The 22,875-nt window shown below is 40.3% G+C and overlaps 1 protein-coding gene across 1 annotated transcript in view; it reads left to right on the top strand.

Moving 5' to 3' along the window:
- Positions 1–411: 411 nt before the first annotated feature.
- LOC126281711 (oxytocin-neurophysin 1-like) overlaps positions 412–22,875 on the top strand; it is a 58,473-nt gene continuing 36,009 nt past the window's right edge. Inside the window, exons 1-2 of the mRNA XM_049980886.1 lie at positions 412–516; positions 4,805–5,009. Coding sequence (XP_049836843.1) covers positions 412–516; positions 4,805–5,009 — 310 coding nt within the window. The remainder of the gene's footprint in view (positions 517–4,804; positions 5,010–22,875) is intronic.

Below are 22,875 nucleotides of genomic sequence, written 5' to 3'. Positions count from 1 at the left end.
AATTGGTTTAATCCTTCGCCTATTCACATCCTCTGCTAAACTATAGATCTATCCATTATCAAAGATAATTTTTGCCCCCCCCCCTACTTTATTGATGAAATCTCTTTCTACTAATTGGGGCCATCTGCCACTTAGTTTCTTTGCTTCTACGGATCATTCTATCTTTACACACACACACACACACACACACACACACACACACACACTAAGGGACAGATGAAAGGATGAAGAGGGTTGGAGCATGAGTGGTTGTATTGCAGTCCAGAGGTGAAAAGAAACAGGGGATGTGGGAGGGCTTTGGAGGCGGTGAGGACAAGATGGCCTGCACGGTGGGCATCGTTAGTATTCCAGTCCCGGACGACTGTGGGGGTATAAAAGCGGTGGACGCGACTCGACCGGCACACAGCAGCCATGAGGTTCCAGCAAGCAGTACTGCTCACCGTAGCTGTCAGCATCGCGGCCGCCTGTCTCATCACCAACTGTCCCCGTGGGGGCAAGAGGGCCGGCCTGCAACACGTAAGCCGTCCATGTTCTCACTCGCTGCGCTGTCTACTGATTCCACCTTAAAACTTCCCGCTATTTACACAATTAACAAATTTATTAACTCTCTTCAAATTGTCTTCACGTCATGTTTACTGTTAAGTCATCTCTCTCTGTTCGGGTTTGGTGGGTCTGTCCTCTTCAGGAGTATGGAAAAGTCTTGTTAAGGGAGACCGATGTCAATAGCCTTTAGTTTCTGGTCCAAGTGTACTTCCTCAGTAGGTACGCTATCTTGGTTTTCTGGCAGGTGCCAGAAATACCTGCTGCTTTTACCTCTGTCGAACATCGTGACTGTGACTCAGCAACAATGAGGAACTGTGTAGAACGGGGAGACTTGAATTGGACGTGCGGTACGAGCTAGTGCGATGTTCCTTTGCGTTGTCAGCACTGGTCTCGGTAGAGAGATGATATAATACACCACTGACATTAGCGGAAGCGTGTCATAGTTGTAGTCTGGATCGAGAAAAAAAGGTAATCGCGTGGTTGTATTGCAGTCCACGAGTGACTATTTCAGAACTTACAATAATTACGTTATTGCAGTGCTTGCGTTGCTCAGAAGTACGATGCAATGTTCTTGATGGAAGAGGCACTGTAGCGACTGCAGCCGTTATGAAATACAGTTGCGAATATTGGCAACCATCAGCTGTATAATTGAATGACGACAGTGAAAATTGTGGCGGACTGGGACTGTAATCCGGATTTTTCGCTGATGGGGAGCGACTGCTTTACCATTAGGCGATCCGAGAACGACTCACGTGTAGACACAGGGTTGACAACACGGGGAAGTTTGGGTTCGTCTATAAATCGTGCTCGGATACCCTAGGGTAAGATAAACCGGCAATCCTGGTTCGAGTCCCAGTATGGCACCAATTTTCATTTGCATCATCCATTGTACTACTGATGGGCGTCCATAATTGACCTACTAAGGTCGCACTGAAACTGTCTAGACTTAATGACAAACTTCAATCTGATTCTGACTTGTATAGTGCACATTATATATATATATATCCTCACTATGTGATGCATGTACTGCTAATGGTTGTCAGTAAGATACGGCATCAGGCAGGCAAATGGAGACTGAGGCCACTTTCAAACATGTCAGTTTGCTGATAACGCTGTCTCACAAGGGAATGCTGCATCTCTGTGTCCGTCACCGCGATCACTCTGAAAATGTTCACACCCCTTATTCACCCTGACAGACCCTGCAACAACACTAAACGCAAACAAGACTAATGTACTCTGGTTAGCATCCTACTGGTAAGAGAGAATTGTAACTCTAATCATTTACATATCCGGTTATGGTGTGTACATGTATGAAGTCACACTGACAACTGACCACGTCTTCTGGATGCTCATTTTTTTTGTTAGATAGTGTCATATGATAGCCAACGGCGTTGCCGTTGCGGTAACACCAGTTTTCCTCAGATCACCGAATGTAAGCGGGCTGGGCTAGCACTCGGATGGGTGACAATGCAGTCTGCCAAGTGCTGTTGGCAAGTGGGGTGCTCAGACCTTGTGAGACAAACTGAATAGCTACTTGACTGAGAAGTAGCGGCTCTGGTTTCGTAAACTGAGACACGGCTGGAAAGCAGTATGCCGACGACATGCCGCTCCATATCCGCATCCAGTGACGTCTGTGGTCTGAGGATGACACGGCGTCCGGTCGGTAGCATTGGGCCTTCTTGGCCTCTTCGGGCGGAGTTTAGTTTTAGCCTAATATGATCAATTATATATTCAGAGGTGAGCTTTTTGTGCTGGGGCGTAGATAACTACTGCTCCCTGCACATTGCAGTTGACAGAATGATCCTCATACCTCTCTTCACAGAATGGGTGTAGCAGAAAGCATTACTGTATGTGCAACATGGTTACAGTGTGGGCTACTCTCCTTGCAGAAGTGTCGACACGTGAGTCCAAAGGCCAAACCTATCCTGGACCCACGCTTATAGTGCGGCCGGCACTCTGGCATCTGGTAGAATAACATTCGGCCCCACTCCACAGACTCTTCCAGAAGTGCCCACATTCCGCTTTTAACCTTCCCGTGTTTCCCTATTAGCCAGCCAGGCAAGTTGCTGCACATTATCAGCAGAACGGGTAGTTTGTCCGCTCATCTTCTCACTACCCTTCACTACGTAGCAGTATATTCTGTACTCCTTCATAACAGTGCTAATGAGCAGACTTCGTCATTAATGAAAAGTCTTTTCATACCCGATTAGCACAAGACGAGGCTCAATGAAATATATGCTCATTTTGGATCATTTTAGGGCAGAAAATGGTGAATTTTATTTGTTCTTTTCTTCCTTTTCAGCGTATTTCGGCGTTATTTATTTATTTCGATATGAAAAAATCTCTGAAACTTCACTCTCTTTCGAGTGCTACTGGCTATTCTCAGTTCGAACCATCATCATGTCACCTCTAATGCATGTTATCTATGGTAAGCAGAACCATCTCTGAAAGTTGAAATTCCTAAGAACCTGAAGATTTCTTTTACACTGGAAGGCCAACTGAAGTAAAGTTTTGGAAGACTAGTTTCTGTAACCTTAGTGTGTTTCAGCTAGCTGAACAAAAAGAGATAAGTCCCCCAAACAGGCCTTGAAACCCAACAGTACCGACCGGCTTCTGTGTCATCGTCAGCCCACAAGCGCCAGTGGATGCGGAGGGGCATGTGGTCAGCACACCACTCTCCCGGCCGTACGTCAGTTTACGAGACCGGAGCCGCTCCTTCTCTAACAAATAGTTCCTCAGTTTGCCACTCAAGCACTGAGTGCACCCCGCATGCCAACAGCGCTCAGCAGACCGTATGGTCACCCATCCAAGCGCTGTCCAAGCTCGAGAGAGCTTAACTTAGGAGAGCCGACAGGGACCGGTGCTACCACTGTCTGACCCCAGTTATAGCAATTTTAATTACTTTTTCCAGGATGTATATTCATCTACATTTACATCTACATCCATACTCGCAAGCCACCTGACGGTGTGTGGCGGAGGGTTCACTGAAAAACAGTTCATTCTAAATTCCCAGAATGCATTTTAGCAAACACGGAATTCGTTTCTCATTTGATGTTGATCTAAAACTACATGTCTCAAAAGAATAAGCTTTTCTTTCATACTAAACTTTCTTCACACTACGTTGCATACCCCCAGGATGTGGTTTTTAATATCTGCTAAGTGATATTTTTTTGCTATTTCAATCAATGCTTGCCCATATACTGCTAAATGGCCTCACGCCCTTCCCATGCATTTCTACCCACTTGTCAGGCAGTGCTTCTTTGTCCTCTTTCAAAATATTTATGGAGTGAGGAAACTGCTGGTAAAATTTACAAACATTGCTTAGCATACTCGAGGTTGCCGAATGCGTGTTTAGTAACTTTTTACACAATTTGCATTGCGAGACACATACTGATTTAGTTGAAACTACCTCACAGACGCACGAAAACTTTTCCCCTCATGGACTTGGGTACTGCTTCCTGACTGATACATACTTCCCAATTCTCCATTTCTCCTCAGCATTCTTTAAGTTTGTTTTTTTCATTTTCCTGCTCCTACCGTTATGAAAATGAGCTACAGCGAAGTTACCTACAACCGGCCGCTGTGGCCGAGAGGTTCTAGGCGCTTCCGTCCGGAACCTACGACTGCTATGGTCGCAGTTTCGAATCCTGCCTAGGGCATGGATGTGTGTGAAGCCCTTAGGTTAGTTAGGTTTAAGTAGTTCTAAGTTCTAGGTGACTGTTGACCTCAGATGTTAAGTCCCATAGCGCTCAGAGCCATTTGTACCATTTTTGAAGTGACCTACGCAAACATATCCCGGCTGGTGACGTTACGTTGATAGCGCAACATGTCAGCTGTAGCAGGCTGTCGGGGTTTGTGAAACTCGGGCGTGCGGAAACCTAAGATAACCTGCTGTGGTTCAGTACACAGCTACTTTTGAAATTTGTGGTAAGTTCCTAGAGGACAAATTGCTGAGGTCATCGGTCCCTAGGCTTACACACTACTTAATCTAACTTAAACTAACTTACGCTAACGACAACACACACACCCAAGCCCAAGGGAGGACTCGAACCTGTGACTGATGGAGTCGCACGAACCTTGGCAAGGCGCCTGAGTCCACAGGTCTACAGGTACTCTAGTTTCTCCGTCGCGGCATGCTGAGCTGCTTAAGTGGTTGCAGCGAAGAGAGGGGCAGGAGAGAGAATCCTTACACCTCTAAACTCTAGGCAGACTGGCTGGTCACGGACTGTTGCGGTTACAGCCTGGCCTGGTGGTGTTGCAGAGGTGCGCGCCGTGCGGCCCTGGAGGGCAGGGCGTGTGCCTGGGCCCTCACATCTGCTGCGGCCCCCGCATGGGCTGCCGGCTGGCCAGCCCCGCGGACACCGCCGTCTGCCGCTCCACGGCGCCCTGCCCCCTGGACAGCCCCGAGATGCGCTGCGCCGGCGGCGTCGGCCGCTGCTCTGCGCCGGGGGTCTGCTGCTTCAAAGGTGAGCCAGGTGGCCAGGCATGTCGGGCTACGGAATTATTCTGTATCCTTGTACATCTTCAATTAGCCATTGAGGGACAATGAGGTTCAGCTGATTGCTTGATTCGTGTTACGGAATTCGCTGAAATAGTGACATATTTCCTGGTCGTGAAGGGACCTCCTCTCCTTTTTAAAGTGCCATATCTCAATCGGTAAAAACGCAACTATTAGGGGATCACTTCGTTGCCAACCTGTCTTTCTTCCTTTTCGACTGTTGCATATTCTTTTTTCTCATTAACAGATAGATATTTAAAGTTCAAATTTATGTCACACTCGAAGGTCTACAGTCCATTGGCGATATAAGAAGTTGAAGCTTCAAAGTCAATGCAATCGACAGCTATCGCCGTTTGTTTTACACACTCATCAAAACCTATCTTTCTTCCCGTTGACCTAGAATCATGAAATTTAAAAAAAAGCAAGGTTTCACAATAAAACCAAAGCAAAAATCTGTAAACTGTAGAGCTGCAATTATATTATGGAGAAAATTTTTTGTCATTTGTTATCTGACCCTCTGTCAGTTTCTCAGTTTCTTAAGATTCTCTTTTTCGTCAGGAATGAATAAATGTATCAGTTTGAAATTTATGTCACACCCTAAGGTCTATGGCCCCTTGACGGTGTAATAAATTTAAGCCTCTAAGTTAACGCTACTAAAAGATACGGCCAATTATGCCACATATTTTCCCACTTCGGAAGTCAGTCACCAGTACTTGCTGTTAGTTAGAGTCACCAAATGTGGCAAAAAGCGGATATCTGCAGTGCCAACCAATGCTACGAACTCAGTATGGAATCGGACCATATTCTATCAGGCCCAAAGAACTTTGTGCATTTTTAATGACTTCAACTGTTCCTCAACACTATTGACACTAACATCTATTTCATGTGTGATCTGAGGTTTTCCCGGCGTACAGAAATCTTGAAAATTTCTCTGGTATTCAGTTGGGTAGCGTCGTCCAAAAGGCACGATATTTCGGCAATCCGACTTCTTGCCATCTTCATTCATCTCTGTAGTGGTACGAGAATCAAATTGGGGCATGAAGCCTGGATTTTCGTTCGTAAAGAAAAATTTGAAAACAGAGTTAAGGATTTATGCTTTTGCTTTGCTGCCATCAATTCAGTTACTGCCTGGTCCATAAGAGTCTGTTTGTGCTACGCTACGATTTTACGTAAAAAAAAGCAGTGCGGGTGATCTTAGTGACCATTTGGATGTGTGTGAATTACTGCCTGATGAATGAGGTCCAACACCTGTAAGTAGATACACAAGAAATACTATTTTCCACAATAGGGCGTAATAATTTCGAAGATATATTTTTCCATTTCAGTAATACCATAAAAAAACGACAGCAGGACAAGAGGAACAGAACAACACACACGCAGACATCGTATACAATGCTCGTACCAACGTAAATAGCTGAAAATTTAAATCATTAATGAGAAAGTTGCAGGTTTTCGAAACAAATCGATTATGACTAATATAATTAAGCTGTGGAGTTCTATATGACTCCAGTCTTCCACAGTTCTCTATACAACTAAAACATTTGCGACTAAGTTTTCAGTTCGTAGTAAGGTGGTTAGCGTTGCTGATTTTCGATTTGGGGCTCCAGGTTCGGTTCCCGACGGGGTCCTCATCATTTGATCTCATGTTTATCGACGTGCTGGAGAGCCCTCAAACAGAAAGACCTTCGTTCTCCTTTTTGTGATATTGACACTTGCATTGGTGAACAAACACTTGCTCATCTCGATGCAGTCGAGATTTAAAGATTAACATTTACATCTACTTTCAAGACGCAAGCTCGAAAGTTTCGCTTACTATACAAATTATCTGTCCCCAAAAAATGTAAAGTAATATTATAGCAGATCTACTTTATGTTTACAACATTCTATTGATCGGATTTTAAAGACAGTTTTCTCATGTTTTAAAGCTGACATTTGTGAGAGAGGTTCCATTTGAAAGAACGCTTGTAAAATGAAATACGTGCAATTTGCGGTTATTCAGGCGATCAGGTAAACCAGTCGTTTGGATCAGTGATTTCAGAAGGAGAAATTCTGAATGTCATTTTGACAAGCCTCTTTTAAAGTCAACTTTGTACCGATAAGAGAGTTCTATTGTGATGGTAAGAGAATTTCAACTGGAGATATCGACTTGACAATCGTCCCTCTCGATTTCTGAGGAGTCACCAGATAAATGTGACGTGACGGAAGAGGGTATGGCACATTTATTATGCATCAATAATGTTTTCTTTCTCAGAATTGGTTGGTATAAGCTTTCCAGCTTTTTGGCAACAGAGTTTAGAAAGAAAACTTTGTGTTCACAACGAACGAATGTTCTGAGACGTCGTTCGCAGAGATTCACCTTATTTCAATGACCAACGTCTCCACTCATGTCATACGTGGCTAAAATTTGCCGGCCATAATTAGCAGTTCAAAAAATAGTGGAAATTCTTCCTGCTTGATCTATCTTTCGCAGATGGAACTGCGATCAACCACCAAGTCTTGTGAAGTTAAGTGTTTAATATGCAGTCGTATCTAAATATGAGAGCTTGGTGAAAATTAATTCCTCCGAATTTCTTATGTGAAAACCCTTAATGCTTTTCAAGTAAAACAAACTTTATTAGCATTATGTTTTTTTTTCTCTTCACGTATATATATTTATTTAGCAACATAGTTATCCTGGTGAAGGACACATTTCTCACAACGAGAGACCGTTTGTTCATACCGTCACTGTAGAAAGTTTGACTTTGTTTACGCGGCCACAACCTCACTTATAGTTGCACCGCTTCATTACTAGCAAAGTGAAGTGCTCCACAGTGTTCTTTCAGTTTTCGAAGCAAACGAAAATCGGATGGGGCCAATTTGGGACTGTGTGGAGGATGACGATGACTGTGAGCCTAAGACGTCGGATTGTTGGAGAAATCTCAGCACTCGTGTGTGGTCTGGCCATGTCATGTTGTAGGAGAGGTTACTCCATGTGTGGACTATCTCTTCGGTTACAAACTCGGTTACAGCACGCTGTTTCTCACACACTGACAGGGTTACGTCACCATGTTACACGCTAGAGTTCGGAGTCCTTTAGTAACAGAAGGTTGCAACTTGCGTCACCGAAGCGGGAAAGTCGACCTAGTAATATGTATGACGTGTAATACCACAACCGACATTGCGGACAGAATGAAAAAATTCAGGAGCATTATTTTTCAGCTCACCATTGTAATATAGAAGCGTTTCGTGATTAACGTTCAGTTCCTCATTATGGTCAATAATATCACAAAGCATTTTTGGCAGCTTGAACCGCATTCATCCTTTATTTGTAAACAATTTTTAAAATCTGTCGATTTTCTGTTATATTTTCACTCATATTCAATATAAATTCGTTTTTGGCTGTGCTGTGCTAGATCCGAATATGTTTCCAGAATTATGTGATCATAAGTTTGGAAGTTTATGGTAAGGACTATGGGACCAAACTGCTGACGTCATCGGTCCCTAGGCTTACACACTACTTAATATAAATTAAACTAATTTACACTAAGGAGAACACACACACCTATGTCCCAGGGAGGACTCGAACTTCCGACGAGGGGAGCCACGCGAGTCGTGACAAGACGCCTTAGACCGCACGGCTATCCCTCGCGGCTATGTGATCATAAAGTCAGCTACTGCAGATTACGACATTCACATCAACGTTTCAATACGTAAAAGGAAGTAAAGGACGGAAGAGTAGTGTTTTCCGTCCCGTCGACGAGGAGGTCATTAGAGACAGGGCAGAAGCTAGCATTAAGTAATGATTAGCAAGGAAGTCGGCCGTGCCCTTTCAAAGAAAACATCCCAGCATTTGCCTTAAGCGATATAGGGAAATCACGTGAAACTTGAACATGGATAGCCAGACGCAGATCTGAACTGTCATCCTCGCGAATGCGAATCCAGTGTGCTAACCACTTCGCCACCTCACTCGGTCAGCTTAAAGAAATTCACAGCCATGTTGCCGGTTTTATTACCTGTAGGAAATTATTATATTTGATCGACAAGTGAGTTTTGAGGAAATGCTCCGTGAAGTTAAATGGAATTCCTGGGAGAAGATATTCTTTTCACTACTGAGAAAATTTAGGAGACAGGTATTTAAGACAGACTGCACAACGATCCTACTGCCACGAACATAAATCTCACACAAGGAATGCGAACACAAGATAAGAGGGCTCAGTATTCTTGCGGAAACATATAGATAGTCGTTTAGCCTTTCCTCCATTTGAGAGTGGAACAGGGAAGGGAATGAGTAGCAGTGGTGTAAGTTACCGTCCACCATGCACCGTGTCGTGGCTCCCGGGATATGTACGTAGGTGTAGAAAATTGTTGCTGAGGTTTACACATTCCAATTCGTCACAGATTATCAATGACCCTTTATAATTACTCCAATAATTTAAAATGACCCTTAGTCTAAAGAAATCCACCCTGAGTGCATTGCAATGTGTTAATTCACCGCCAACTACTTCTTTAGTAGGAAAAAAGTGTTTTATTCAAGATAATTCACACGTTCGTCAAAAAAAACCAATAAAATTATGCTCTATTTTTTCTGGTGCTGTATTTTTCTTTTGTGTCTTGTAATAACGATGAAATAATTGTATGTTTCAGACTCATGCCACATTGATACTTCGTGTATTGCTGATACAACTGAATCCGCCGATCGGCATCCTGTGGACACGTTTGTTATCAGCGACGGTGACCGTGACGAGATGAGAATGTAATTTTGCAGCATGTAAAAGTTGAAATTCTGATAATAAATAAAGTTCTCATTAAGACTGAAACTGTCTTTCACTTATACTTGTTATATTTGTTAGCAATAATCGACTTTTATTTTATGTATTTGTTTTTCTGAAACAAAACTACTGTGGCATGGAAAGAGTCAAGAGTGCACAGAGCCTACTAAGAATTTGTAGTTCACAGAATGGTTATCAGAAAATAAAGTCGAACAGACAGACGGACGGACAACAAAGTGATCTTCTGGAAAAATTGGAAATTTGTGGTAACTTCTATGGAACAAAACTACTGAGGTCATCAGTCCCTAGGCTTACACACTACTTAACCTAACTTAAACTGGCAGCCGTGCGAACAGTGGCTATGCACCTAGACCGCACGGCTACAACGCACGGCTTAAGTGATCCTCTAAGAGTTCCATTTGTACCTATTGAGGTGTGGAAACCTAAAACATGAATGCAAGTTATGTACAATATTACATTCGGTTATGAAGGAAGTAAATTCTTGGTATCAGTCGGCAGTCACATTAACCTTCATGAATAATACTGCATCCTTTGTTTAAGGATTCTTCTTGCTGTCTTAGCCAACATAACGTGTTTATACTTCAGCCATCTTCAGACACTATTATTGAGAAAAAAAGCAACCTAAAATGGAAGTAATGTGTAATACTATTACGAAATGCAAGAAGACATTCAGGGGTTCGACAACTGATCTAACCTCTAGCGTTGACACTGAACGAGAAATTACATTTTTTTTTTCTCATAAGTTTTCTGTTTCATCTGATGTGCCAGGTAACGACTCTCTATATCACTCCAATATAGGGATTTTGCCCCATATGACTATCTCTAGGACAATTCCTTCATGTCCTCATACATGTTCTATCATCCTGTCCATAAGTAAGCGAAGAGATCCACCTCAGTGATTACATATCAACAATTCCTAAGTTTTGTTGTACTCAATTCACTTCCATTGCCGAGAAACAGCTGTGAAATACGAGCTGGATCGAGTCCATACTTTGAGGGCCAATCGATCCATAGCTTTGAATAACTGAGATACGCTTTTAGTAGCAACCAAGAAATATAAATGCTCACTGGGCTTGTGTGGTGATTGCGAATTTACAAATATTCCTCAGTTTGGGATTTGTAATGCCAAGTACTCGCACAAGCCTCCGATATTTGAGACAACTTGCTGCTGCTCTATCTTCAAGCGTAGATTATCTTGACGATATTGTCACTCATGAGAGAAGAATTTGAGAACCGTGTTTTCACTTTTTGCAAGAAGGACTAAAGTATAACCTCAAAAAGAGCAATTTTTTTGCAGCAAAAAGGAGGGCATATTTTGAATGCATTTATCAATACATTTATGTAGCAGCATATCATTTTAACTGAGCATCTAATCTACGCTACTAACCTCATGGAACGGCAAGCATTCCCAGGCAAAGTAAATTGCTGTGATAAATTTGTTCTCTAGGCTGCTGATATTACCCGCTCAGTCAACAATCTTCGCCACGGGAAGTGTGTTCAGTACTCTCTATCGTCTCGTCCTTTTCTCATGGTACTGACGCTATGCTGTACGGTGTTGATGCAGTTCTCGCAGACAGAAAGGCTGGTGGTTCCAAGCTAGCAATAGTTTTTACATCTCAGACCATCACAACCGTTTTTCGAAACTATTCACACATCGAAAAAGAATTGTGCCATTAAAATGTTCTACATATATTCATGCTATCTAATCAAAAGTATCTGGGAACTTATTACTGAATATTTATATGAGATGACTCAACCCTTTACCTTGATGAGAGCTTGAACGCTACTGGGAATAACGAATCTGAATATCTGTGGAGAATGTCAATACATTATTGCTCAAGAGCCGAAACTAGAGAAAGTAAGTGTTATTGGATGTTAGGGTTTCGAGCGGACTCCTCGTTCTAACTCATCGCATAGGTGTTCCTTTGAGCTGACGTTGGAACTATGGGCAGATCAGTCCATCCCAGGAGAGATACTGTCGGCAAACCTTCACCTCACTTGGTACTTTCTGGCAAGCTGCATTGTCATACTGATGCAATCACCGACTCTGAACTGTTCCTCTACTGCACGCGGACACAAAGCTATGAAGTGTGGTCATATACATTTGTATTTAGTGTTCTCTTAAGTGTTAGGAGGACCACATCCTGACCAAGATAAACATGATACCACCTCCTAGCTACTTCACTGTTGACACAACACGTGATTGCAAGTAATCTTATACTGGAGAGCCAAACCAAACATAGGACGAATCATGACCCCAAATCACTCGTTTTCAGTCATCCAGTGTCTAGTGGAGTTGCCGCCTATACTTTCTCAAGCGCACTTGACACCGACTCTAGAAATGTGTGTCTTATAAGATGATGCTCGACCTCTGTACCCATTACTGCTGTTAGAACTTTGGAGCTCATGAGTGATTCCTTCCCTCATTTAAAGCGATTGTTGACGACTAACATCCGCTATGATCGCTCGACGGTCAGCACATGAGGTCTGCCTAGTCTGGTTTTACGTCTGGTTGCTCCTTCACATCACCAACAATCGGTTTGGGCACTCTTAGGAGGATTGAGATGTCCCTGTTGGATCTGTTACCCAGGTGACATCCGATCACTAGACCACACCCAAAGTCACTGAGTTCTCCTGCCCGACCTGTTCTGCTGGTTCTGCTTCTCTACTGACAACACTTGCCACCCCCACCCCCACCTCCTTTTCTACTGGCAGGTCCGTCTCTCGTGGTCAATTTCGCGTTACTTCGGGGTGTCCGGATACTTTAACTCAGTTTGCATGGGAATAAGTTTCAGCCTGTCACCAACCACATAGCATAAGTTGGTCCTTGCTTGAGCACCTCTGTCAAAGCATTTGATAGACTGTAACACTGGGCTTCATTCATGGTTTCGTTTTACAAGCGACACCTGGCTGCACGTTGATATCGGCAATTCGACTTTAGCGTCACCTTTGCTCCTTCGGCATGCGATTGGTGGCGGTTGCCGATAAAATCCAGACACTGCTGGGTTCCCTCGAGATAGAGACATTGAAACCTGGCTCGCTCGTTGGAGTATTGTTCGGAACTTGATGTTAAAAGTTTTATTTAAAGCTAAAAATGTAATAATTTTTGTAGTGTGTGTACATATGTGCTACGTAATGGTTGGAACAATACGTTTTAGTGCATTTTTTATGACAATTAGCGCATGTTGTAACTTATATTCGTATATATCTGCCACGTCGCGCTGATTGGCCCATGTGTTTGAACAGAACATTCTATTATTAGAATCGGCTGTGTAAATACTCTACTGTATAATACACGCTGACGATGAACGTATTATTCTGATATTTAAAACTAATTAAGAGACTGTCGCAGTAGGTATAAATTGGTAATACTCTCGAGAAAGCGCTTGATAGACTTGTGTTGTTTGACTGTGAAAGTGATACCGAATTATCCACAAGAATAGCGAGTGAACAATACAGCCCTATGAAAGAATTTACTGAATAGTGTTGACATTACCGGAACTGTAACTGGTATTGTAGCATTCCCTCGCTATGTGTCAATCTTTCTTACTGTATTGGAACACTTCAGCGTTTATAAGAACAGCAGAAAGGAGCAGCCCGCGCTGAAGCTTCAGCCATGTGCTTTAAGTTTTGATCGTTAAGCAAACTTTGCTATCGCTAACCAGTCCACCTACCATTCCGTTTTCAGCATGTTGTGAAATAACCCAATGCAGGTACCTTGTTACGTTCATAAATAGTGATAGACCCACGATTTCATGAAGTAGAAATAATGTGTTTTCAGCTAGATATTTATCTGTTGGCTACCATAATTCTACAGTCACCGGTTGGACCACAGCTGAAGCTACTCACCATAGCTAATCACCAAACACGTCGAAACGCCAAAAAAAAACTGAGAAACGCCATTCTGGACATTTCTCAAAGAATAGCACTTGTTTTCAATGAATTTTCGCTTCTGAGCATCAATAGCGATCAATTCTATACGGCCATCCACCAAGCTCTGCAACTTTAGGTTCTTAAGATGCGGTACGAAAGTCTATGGGGAATGACCCAGACGAAGAACCTAGACAAGAAACGTGTGTTGCCCGAATACGGCAGTAGATGCCTAACAACTAGTCATGTGTGTAGTATATGGCAGCACCAGAGCTACATTCTCACCATGAACAACCCCAAATCGGACATGAGAACGAGTTCACTGGGATTTCGTTGACCATTTTGTGAAATCCAACCGATTGTTTGTGATGGATGAAGTGTTCAATTTTCCCTGTATTAATAATATGCAACCTAACTCCGCAGAAGCAACCGTTAACGCTTTAATTAAGATCCCGGAAACAGTTACATACAGCGATCCACCGTTTACAGCTCACAAGTTTCCACCATATCTAGATCTACATGATCAAGCTGTATCTAATGTGTTTTTATGTCTTATCCTTTGAAACTATTAACTACAGATTAACTAATGATAATTATGAAATATTTTGTCGAAATTACTTTACAGACCGTACAAATATGATACAGAGAAATCAATACACAAAAAATTCGCAGCTGTAATGCACTATAACTGTTAGTGGCATATTTTTCACATGGTTTTCAAGTCTTCGCAAATCTCGTTTTTGACTGAGTTACGATGATTGAAAAATGGGTCTCGGCCCGAAACTATTCATCGAGTGAATAAAAAATTAAAATGGTTTTTCGTTATACAGAGAAGGTTTAAAATTTAATGCGCAGTTCTATAAATCCCCCATAGTTATATGTATTCTAGAGGCGGCATGAGTGTCCTGGTAAGTTACGTAATATTCCTTATCTATGAGCATTCAAAATTTGCTATTTCATATGTATCTATAGTTTTATGTACGTATTGTCATGTTGTAGATGTAGGTACGCTACGTAAATTTTGTTAATAACTTGTTTAATATTATTTGGATATTTCAGTGAGTGGTTGCAAAATAAGTGCAATAGTTTTCTCTGTAATCTAGTATATTATACATATGTGTACTTAGCTTTAAATTTGAACAGTGGTCTTTATTACAATGTCTGTCTTGAATTCAGTAGTGTTTTATGTCAAGGAAACTATTTAAGGACGAGTGATGCGATATGTCGTCAGAAGGCCTTTGTCTGTGTCTGTCTTTTGGAGTCTTTTGTCAGAGATTTTGTGGTTTAGCGGTGAAATAAACAAACTTTTTGTTTTACATTCCTGTTCTGAAAGTTCCGTAATTCCAATGGTACCTAATAAAGGAATTCGCGTAATACTGTAAATATCATAAAATTTGTTATTCCATTTGGTTACTACTAGGTCACAATTGTCCAATACATGTTCGCAACATTTTGCATTTACAAATGAAGCCATAGTTAAGAAAATTTAGGTTAGCATTGTTATGTTTCAGTATTTTATGTATTATGATGTATATTCTATGTAAAAGTCTTTCATATTGTGTACGCCAGTTTCAGCATAAAATAAGCAGGGTTTTGTGGATAGTTACTCATAAAAATGTTAAACTTTTAATTGTTAGTTTAATAAATTTGCTCTGTAGTTTTGTTGACTTGATTACTAAAAAAAAGTATAAATAGGAGGAGCATTAGGGTCAAGAATGGACAGTTGGAGACCGTTTTGAGACGCAACTACTGTAGAACTTCTATGCAATAATGTAATTATGTAATACAGTATTTCAACTATGTAGGCTGTTATGTGGAGTGGGCTCCCACTAAGAAGAAATGGTGCAGCTTGTCATAAATAAACCTCTATAATACGACTTGGCACATGCAACTTGATACAGTTACCAGATGAAATGGACCGAGGTAACGACTATTTCAGCAGCAGCACGAAGCAGATTACTCCGAATTACACCGAACTACGATGCGTATAAGAAATCAACTGAACTATATAAGTATCACTGCTGAACTAATTACTAAAGTGTAAACTGTTTTAGCAGTAAACATTTGCATTTCTATAAAAGTAATTCTTGGAGATGTGGAAGCCAATGTGATCAGCCAAGAAACACCCCCATGATCACACGTTTCTTGCTATCTGTGGAACACAATAATAACAATAAGTTTTTGAGGGTTTTTTGTTTGGCTCAAATAATCTCTTTTCGGTGTTGAAAATTTCGCCGCAGCAAAATTTGACTGTCTCCCCAAGTTACAATAGTTTGGTTACATCAGCTGCGAGCCATAGACTTTAACACTTCAATGGACTATAACTGTTTGTTGCAGTTGATATTTGTATTCTTTTGTTGAGGACTTGTACTTTTTCACAGTGGTTATTCAGGAGAACGAACTTCACTTCTTGTCATAACTTTGCTTTCTAACTGAATCTATTCTGTTAATTATCGTGAATTACTTTACAGTTTAAAGTAATTTCTCTAATTAATACTCTGCTCAAACTTCATAATTAAATATTGCTTGTTTTTGTTTTGAATCTGCGGTTCATGTGAGCCACAATTCACATATCTGTAAATAGTATGTTGTAAGCATTTATTTGGTTTAAACTATAACTATCTGGCTTCATCAGCATCATTAATCTTACGGTACTTATCCAGTCATTTTGTTATTTAGTTACATTTTTCGCTGCCATTTTTCTTTAATAAAAATTGTTTAGGAATTATTTCTATGTTACACGATCTGGTTTTAAAACGACGGAGCACCCCCAGCCTCTCAGATATCACAATGAGTCAAGCCAACAAATTAGGTAATGCGTTACTCACACCTGTGGCAGCATATAAATCTGAGCTGCCGGTGCATTCGTAGGGGATGACCTACTTGTTTTACTACGAAGAGACAAGCAGTCAGTCTTGAGTGATGCAGTGCAGTTAACGGCTAGTGTGCACGATTAGCAGTTAATTTTGTGCAGTAAAATCTGGAGACATCGAGTTGTTGCATTCACAAAAGTAAGTCGTCTCAGATATGTACCTGCCGCGTATGCACGATTTTTTCGAGTCCAGATCAATGTCGTAACTGCTTGCACCACAAATCCAGCGAGAATTGTAGCCAAGAAATGCAACACGACGAGCAGCAGATATATGTTTCACAAGAGTCGCTGACACTACTTAGTTCATTATTGTTTAATTGTTTGTTAAGATACTGTAATGTGTTAACTGCTCACTGCTTACACGTCTATGTTGCAGCTAAGCAGGCGAAAACGTTTTTGTTTTATAGTTACATGTGTGAGGGGGGGAACGGTTACGTTAGGAAAAGTTCGTGTTAATTAGTTATGGGCAACATCCCTGTCAAGATGGTTTGTAATAACATGTGTTGGTATTACTTAAAGCTGATTAGTTCCTTTCTTTCAAGTAATTATGCATAGTCGTGTTGTTAAATAAAAATTATTATTATCAGTATAAATCTTTGCTCAGCAATATTAATGTGACGTAAAAGAGGAGGCAGAGGAAATGCCTTTGGGCCTATAGAAAAGTGATTATTTAGTTCCTTAAGTTTTCCTCATCTACTGAGATAATCGCTTTGCCATAATTCGTGGTTAATTTGAGTTGTAGGAAACTGTGTTTACTTGCTTCATTTTTTCATTGAAGTCAAGAAATTAAATTTCAGGAAAATCCTGGTTAATGATTTTAGATGAATATACAGAAACAACTGTCAGCTTTACTCACACAGAACAATCGATCATGTTCTTTAGCAAATAGTATGTTTTCTTCAGGTGAAAAAATCAAGAGAGAAGGTTATACTATCCCTGCTCCTACTACTGGATGTTTCTAAGTCATTGCAGCAACGTCTAAGACAAGAAATGCAGTGTATGTCAAAAGTGGTTAGGAAAAAGACTCATTTAAGCAGTTACTAAACTCTTCGAAATAATACGATTGCTTTAATAATAGTCCAAACAATTTTAGATCACGCTTAGACGTTGTACAAATCTAAAAGTACTAAAAACTTTGTCATAGATGACATATTTCAAGGCTAGCATTACTGAAATGTAACTAGCTCACTCAAGTGTAAAAACATGGCACTTCACTCAAGAGCTACACTTCGATCTAAGTTAAATAATTTGTTTCGTGGAAGCTCTGACTTCTCTTACTCTTTACTCCATGTACACGTGAGGGTAAATATAACGTTTTCTCATTCGGAGGAGAAAGTTAGTGATTGAAACGTCAAAAAAGATCTTCCTGCAACGAGAAATGCCTTTTTTTAACGGTTCCCACACCAACTCGTTTATCATAACCTGTGACACTTTCTCTATTTCTCGATAGTGCGAAACGAGCCGCCTTTATTTGAACCTTTTCGTTGTCGTCCGAGGGTTGTATCTGGTAGGGAGCTCATAGTACGCAGCAGTACTCCAGAAGAAGAGGGACAAGTGTTGTGTAAGCAGTGCCTTTAGTAGATTTGTTTCAGTTCCTAAGTGTTCTACCAAATAAAGCCGTCTTTGATTCGCACATTTTCTACATGATGGCTCGATTTTGTTTGTAGTAGTGATCCCATGGTATTTCGTGAATCTACAACCTCTAAATGTGTGTTATTCATCACCTAAGCAAAATCTAATGCTTATTAATATTGTTGAGAATCCCTCACCCTCTTTTATTTCCGGTTAAATACCACTTTATTGCAACACACAGATAAATTGTCTAAATTATTTTGCTATTCCTTCGTACCTTCTGAGGAATCTGCAAGAGTGTAAACATTACACTCATCTACAAAGAATCTAAATAGGTTTCCTAAATAGGTTACACAAAAGTAAGATCAACATAGGGCCTAGGGAACTTCCTTGACGAACCTCAGTTATCACTTCGGTGTCATTAGATGACTTCCTGGCAATTGCTAAAAACTGTGCACTTTCTGAGAAAAAATTAAGAATCCAGTCACACAGATTTTTTTTGGATTAGGGATTATTTGTGAGGGATGGTGCCAGAAGCATTCTGAAAATCTAGAAATATGGAATCAACATGAATCGCCTGTCGACTGAATTAGCGTGAATAAAAAGTCAGTAGTGTGAAAAATATTTCTAAATTCATGCTTGATACTTGACAATAGATTGTTTTCTTCGCAGTATGTCGTAATTTTAGAACACAATTTTACTACAAATCGATGTCGTGCCTCCCCACTTACTTAATAATAGTGAGGTGGGACGAGTGATTTTGGCTTTCAAAAAGCAAATGTTCAATACGAACAGGCGAAGTGTCCACAGAATCAACTTTAACGCCGTTTCTAATTCTTTACTGTTCTACATTGGTGAGTGAAAGAAATCACGTCAAAGTACTTCAAATGCACCAACTCTGGCTGGCGCTGCAATTCTGCATTGGGTACTGAAACCACCCCACTCTGTCTCTATTATCAGTTTTCGCTCTCGGTCTCTAAAATGCTTTCGGGAGGGCTGCACATAGTTAACATCCATGAGACGGAGTTGCCATTTACGTGGTATGTCAAGAGTAGCAACGGATGTGCTGTCCCCACAAAAAAAAAAAAAAGCGTCAGCAGTTGCATGTGGCTACCACGAAGCTCTTGCGTTCCTCATACGGTTCTCTTCTATGTCAACCTGTTCAAGGACCAATTTAAAGGTATATGTTGCTAGACACTGGGATTCGAATGTTTTATTGTCATCATAGACTTATATGTTGTTGCTGACCTTAGCACAGTCACGGCAATATTCGACTTTCTGTTTTTGTATATTACAACTAACTTTAACAGATGTCAGACTAGCGCCAATAGATCATACACATAAATCTTGCAAGAAACCGCAGTATGAAGCAAGAGAGATGATGTTCTGTGTGTTCTGTCGGAACAGTAACAGAAGATGAATTAGAAGCAACCACATTTGATAAGAAGACTAACAGGGTGAGGAACAGTGCCATCACAAATTGTAGTCGTAATTTATTCGCCATTGTAAAAGACTCAAAAGAGGAGTTGAATAGAACGGACAGTGTGTCGAAAAGAGGTTATAAGATGAAGATCGACAAAATTAAAACAAAGGTAATTTAGAGTAGCTGAATGAAATCAGTCGTTGCTGATATAATTAGATTAGGAGACGTTATGCTAAAAGACGTCGATGATTTTGTTAGCTCCCACCATCTTGGTAGTCTGATCACATGGAAGAAAGTCTACGAAGTGTTTCCTTGTTTCAAGTGCCTTCTTATAACATGAGAGCTTCGACTCATAAATTCTTATTAAACACTGTATGATTATATTTGAAAGGTACCCACTGCTGCTTCAGATTAACACTATGTACAATGGATTTATTATCGGGACCTTTGCATAAATGCCCAAACTTAAAAACTATGTCAATTCCGCTTGGCTCAATGATTGACATTCAAACATTTAGTAAAATTATTAAATAAAATTTCTTTTTCAACAGATAATAAAACAAAATAAAGAAAGGTTTGTCTAATCTTATAGAAAGAATGTACCGACTCATATATGATTTTTTATGGAACAAATTTGTTTATTCATTGAGCATTTCAGATATTTATAAGAACAAAGAAATTCACTTCTTTAATGAAATATTAAGGCGGCTGATCTTTACACAGCATGTAATATGCATCAGATTCCTCAATGTAATTTAAATGCATCTGACTTTCTTATTAACAATGTAAAATTTAACGCATCTGACTTTGTATCTTTATTGATCGTTAACGCATCTGACGTGTTACTAAAACTATGGTCCCCTACAGAATGGTATCTGTTATTAACACAAGTGCCCACTTTTGGATCGGAAGAAAAGGATATTCCACAACTGTACCCATTAATCAATATGCACACACAATTACTGCACCAACATATGCACAGGACAAAGCAAGGATCGAGCCGTTAGCAGTTCCGACAGTCACCATACAGTAACTATCTGTACTCAATATTATTCCACCGAATCCAAAATTATTACATATAACTTCCGAGCCTATTTGATTATGCACTTTGATAGCCACTATTGTACTGCTGTCTACTCCCCACGCAAATTCACCCACTGAAATATGAAAACCCTTCCAAAATTACATGTACAAAATACACACACTCAAGATGAACTACTTACTTTGTTGCAGCAAAAATTCATGGCTACGTTATCAGTTTACTAATCTCATTTCCCGTTCAGCAATTTTAATTATTCAGAAAATCTCCCCACGTGACTCTACTTTCCAATAAACATGAATAAGCAAGCATTATCTTCTCTTGATTTGCTAAATTTCGACACACGCTTTCACACGAGATACCACGTGTCCTTAACAAAGGATCGACCTTACTAAATCTTTCAAGATTGCAGATATGTAAGAAAATTGAAAATTTATAACAGTACTTAATTTAACACGAATATTTCGTTTAATAGCACACTTCCTACTTACATGCTATAGGTCCCTAGCACTCGTGCATCCACTAGTTATAAAATTGTTGATCAGCCCCACGTTGTGAGTGCCAGGTGTAAAACTAAATAAATTGCCACATGCACTCAAATATTTCAGTTTTTCATAAAGAACTTGCTTGCACAAACAAATTAGATTAAATTATTCACCATGAAATTGTATGTCTTGCTGCAAAAGAAGGTTGTTTACCTAATGTGAAACCATTAAACATAAATAAGACACATTTCTCACACTTAAATCGAGCATGGCTCGACCCATCTCAGAAAAGCGTCCTCTCTCGTCTAAGTCTTCAGCAGCATCCCACGACTCGCAGCCACGCTACCGTTCTGCTTGCCTCACCGCTCATGGTGGGGTAGCTCCCAACCAATCAGCGACTCAGCATTTCTCCAGTTTAAAGTTGCCGCTCAAACCTCCGTTCTACACAATGAGAAAGATACCGCGCTTTTCCTCCCAAAGACTGAAAAGTAAGTTTTGCAGACTATCCAACCTCACTACAGCCAAAAGCGGAAGTTTCAGAGCTTCTATATTAGCTGCCTATCGACTAGTTATTCCCCATCGTTCACCCACAATTGCTAAATACAATTCGATCCGTATGACCTCCTCGAAGATTCTTCCTGCAGTTACTTTCATTTCTTTCTCCCTCCTGCTGTGGACTCAATAGCATAAGGAAATAATAGGAAACAGTGTACATTCTTAACTTATTCAGATAATAAAAACAGTTCGATTCAACTGGTCATTCGTTTATAACTTGGTGTTCGTTTGCAGTCACCGACAGTAAGTCTGTACTTAGTAAATTAAATGATATTATTACGACCTAAAAATGATGTTATTTCGATCAAACTCGTGTTCTCAGTAGAACACGACGATCAGTTACATTAAGTATTGTTAGATTGTTAGAAATATAAATAAGAGTTGCCATTGCCAAAGACAACAGCCTCCTCTCATCACCAACGACTTCCTTTAAAAAAAGTGGCCAGAGAATGGGCTTGCCCTGCGAGAGCATTCTCGCACATTTTTTCAAATATGATGTGAAAATTTGTTATATATGACCTAGCACAGAGGAGACCCTAATCTTTCTAGTGGTCCACTTCCCAATATATTTAGCAGGCAATTTGTTTAAATTGTTAACAAAATATAAAAATAATAATTGACTACAATATTGTTGACTTAAAGGACGTTATAAGCTTGTCCGTCAACCCATATTATCACAAGTTTACCTAATTTCTGCCCGAGATTAACTGTCCATCTCACTCATATGGAAGTTTCCACAACGTCAATATGCACTGGTACTAGTTGAGTGCCTATTACAATGTCATATTGCTTTTACTATTATGAATTTCTAAAACAAAACAAAATACTTGGTGCAAAATATTATTTTCATGTACACTGGCTCTAGTTGAATGTCGTTTTAGTGTCATATTGCATTTATTCTTATGAATTTCTAACCCAAAACACAATGCATATTGAAAAACGTTATTTTCATGTACACTGGCAATAGTTGAGTGTCCTTTTAGTGTCATGTTGTATTTACTCTTTCAACTCCTAAATCTTAAAACTTATACATGTACACTCCACTCAACACCTCTCACTTTGTATAGCCCACAGTAACTTGGTATGGCATCTCACTTCATCAAAATTCAGTAAAACAAAACACTTTATCAGGATTGACTTTAGTGAGTTTAACACCCTTTATATTCCCCTTCATCCGAAATACACTTCTTACTCCAAAATACAACCCTCAATCCAAAATAACATCAATATACTGAAAAAGTACAAGGAA

The sequence above is a fragment of the Schistocerca gregaria genome, chromosome 7 (genome assembly GCF_023897955.1).
Source record: "Schistocerca gregaria isolate iqSchGreg1 chromosome 7, iqSchGreg1.2, whole genome shotgun sequence".
Taxonomy (NCBI): Eukaryota; Metazoa; Arthropoda; class Insecta; order Orthoptera; family Acrididae; genus Schistocerca; species Schistocerca gregaria.
Note: the sequence above shows the minus strand (reverse complement) of the source record. Positions and strands in the feature narration are given on the sequence as shown.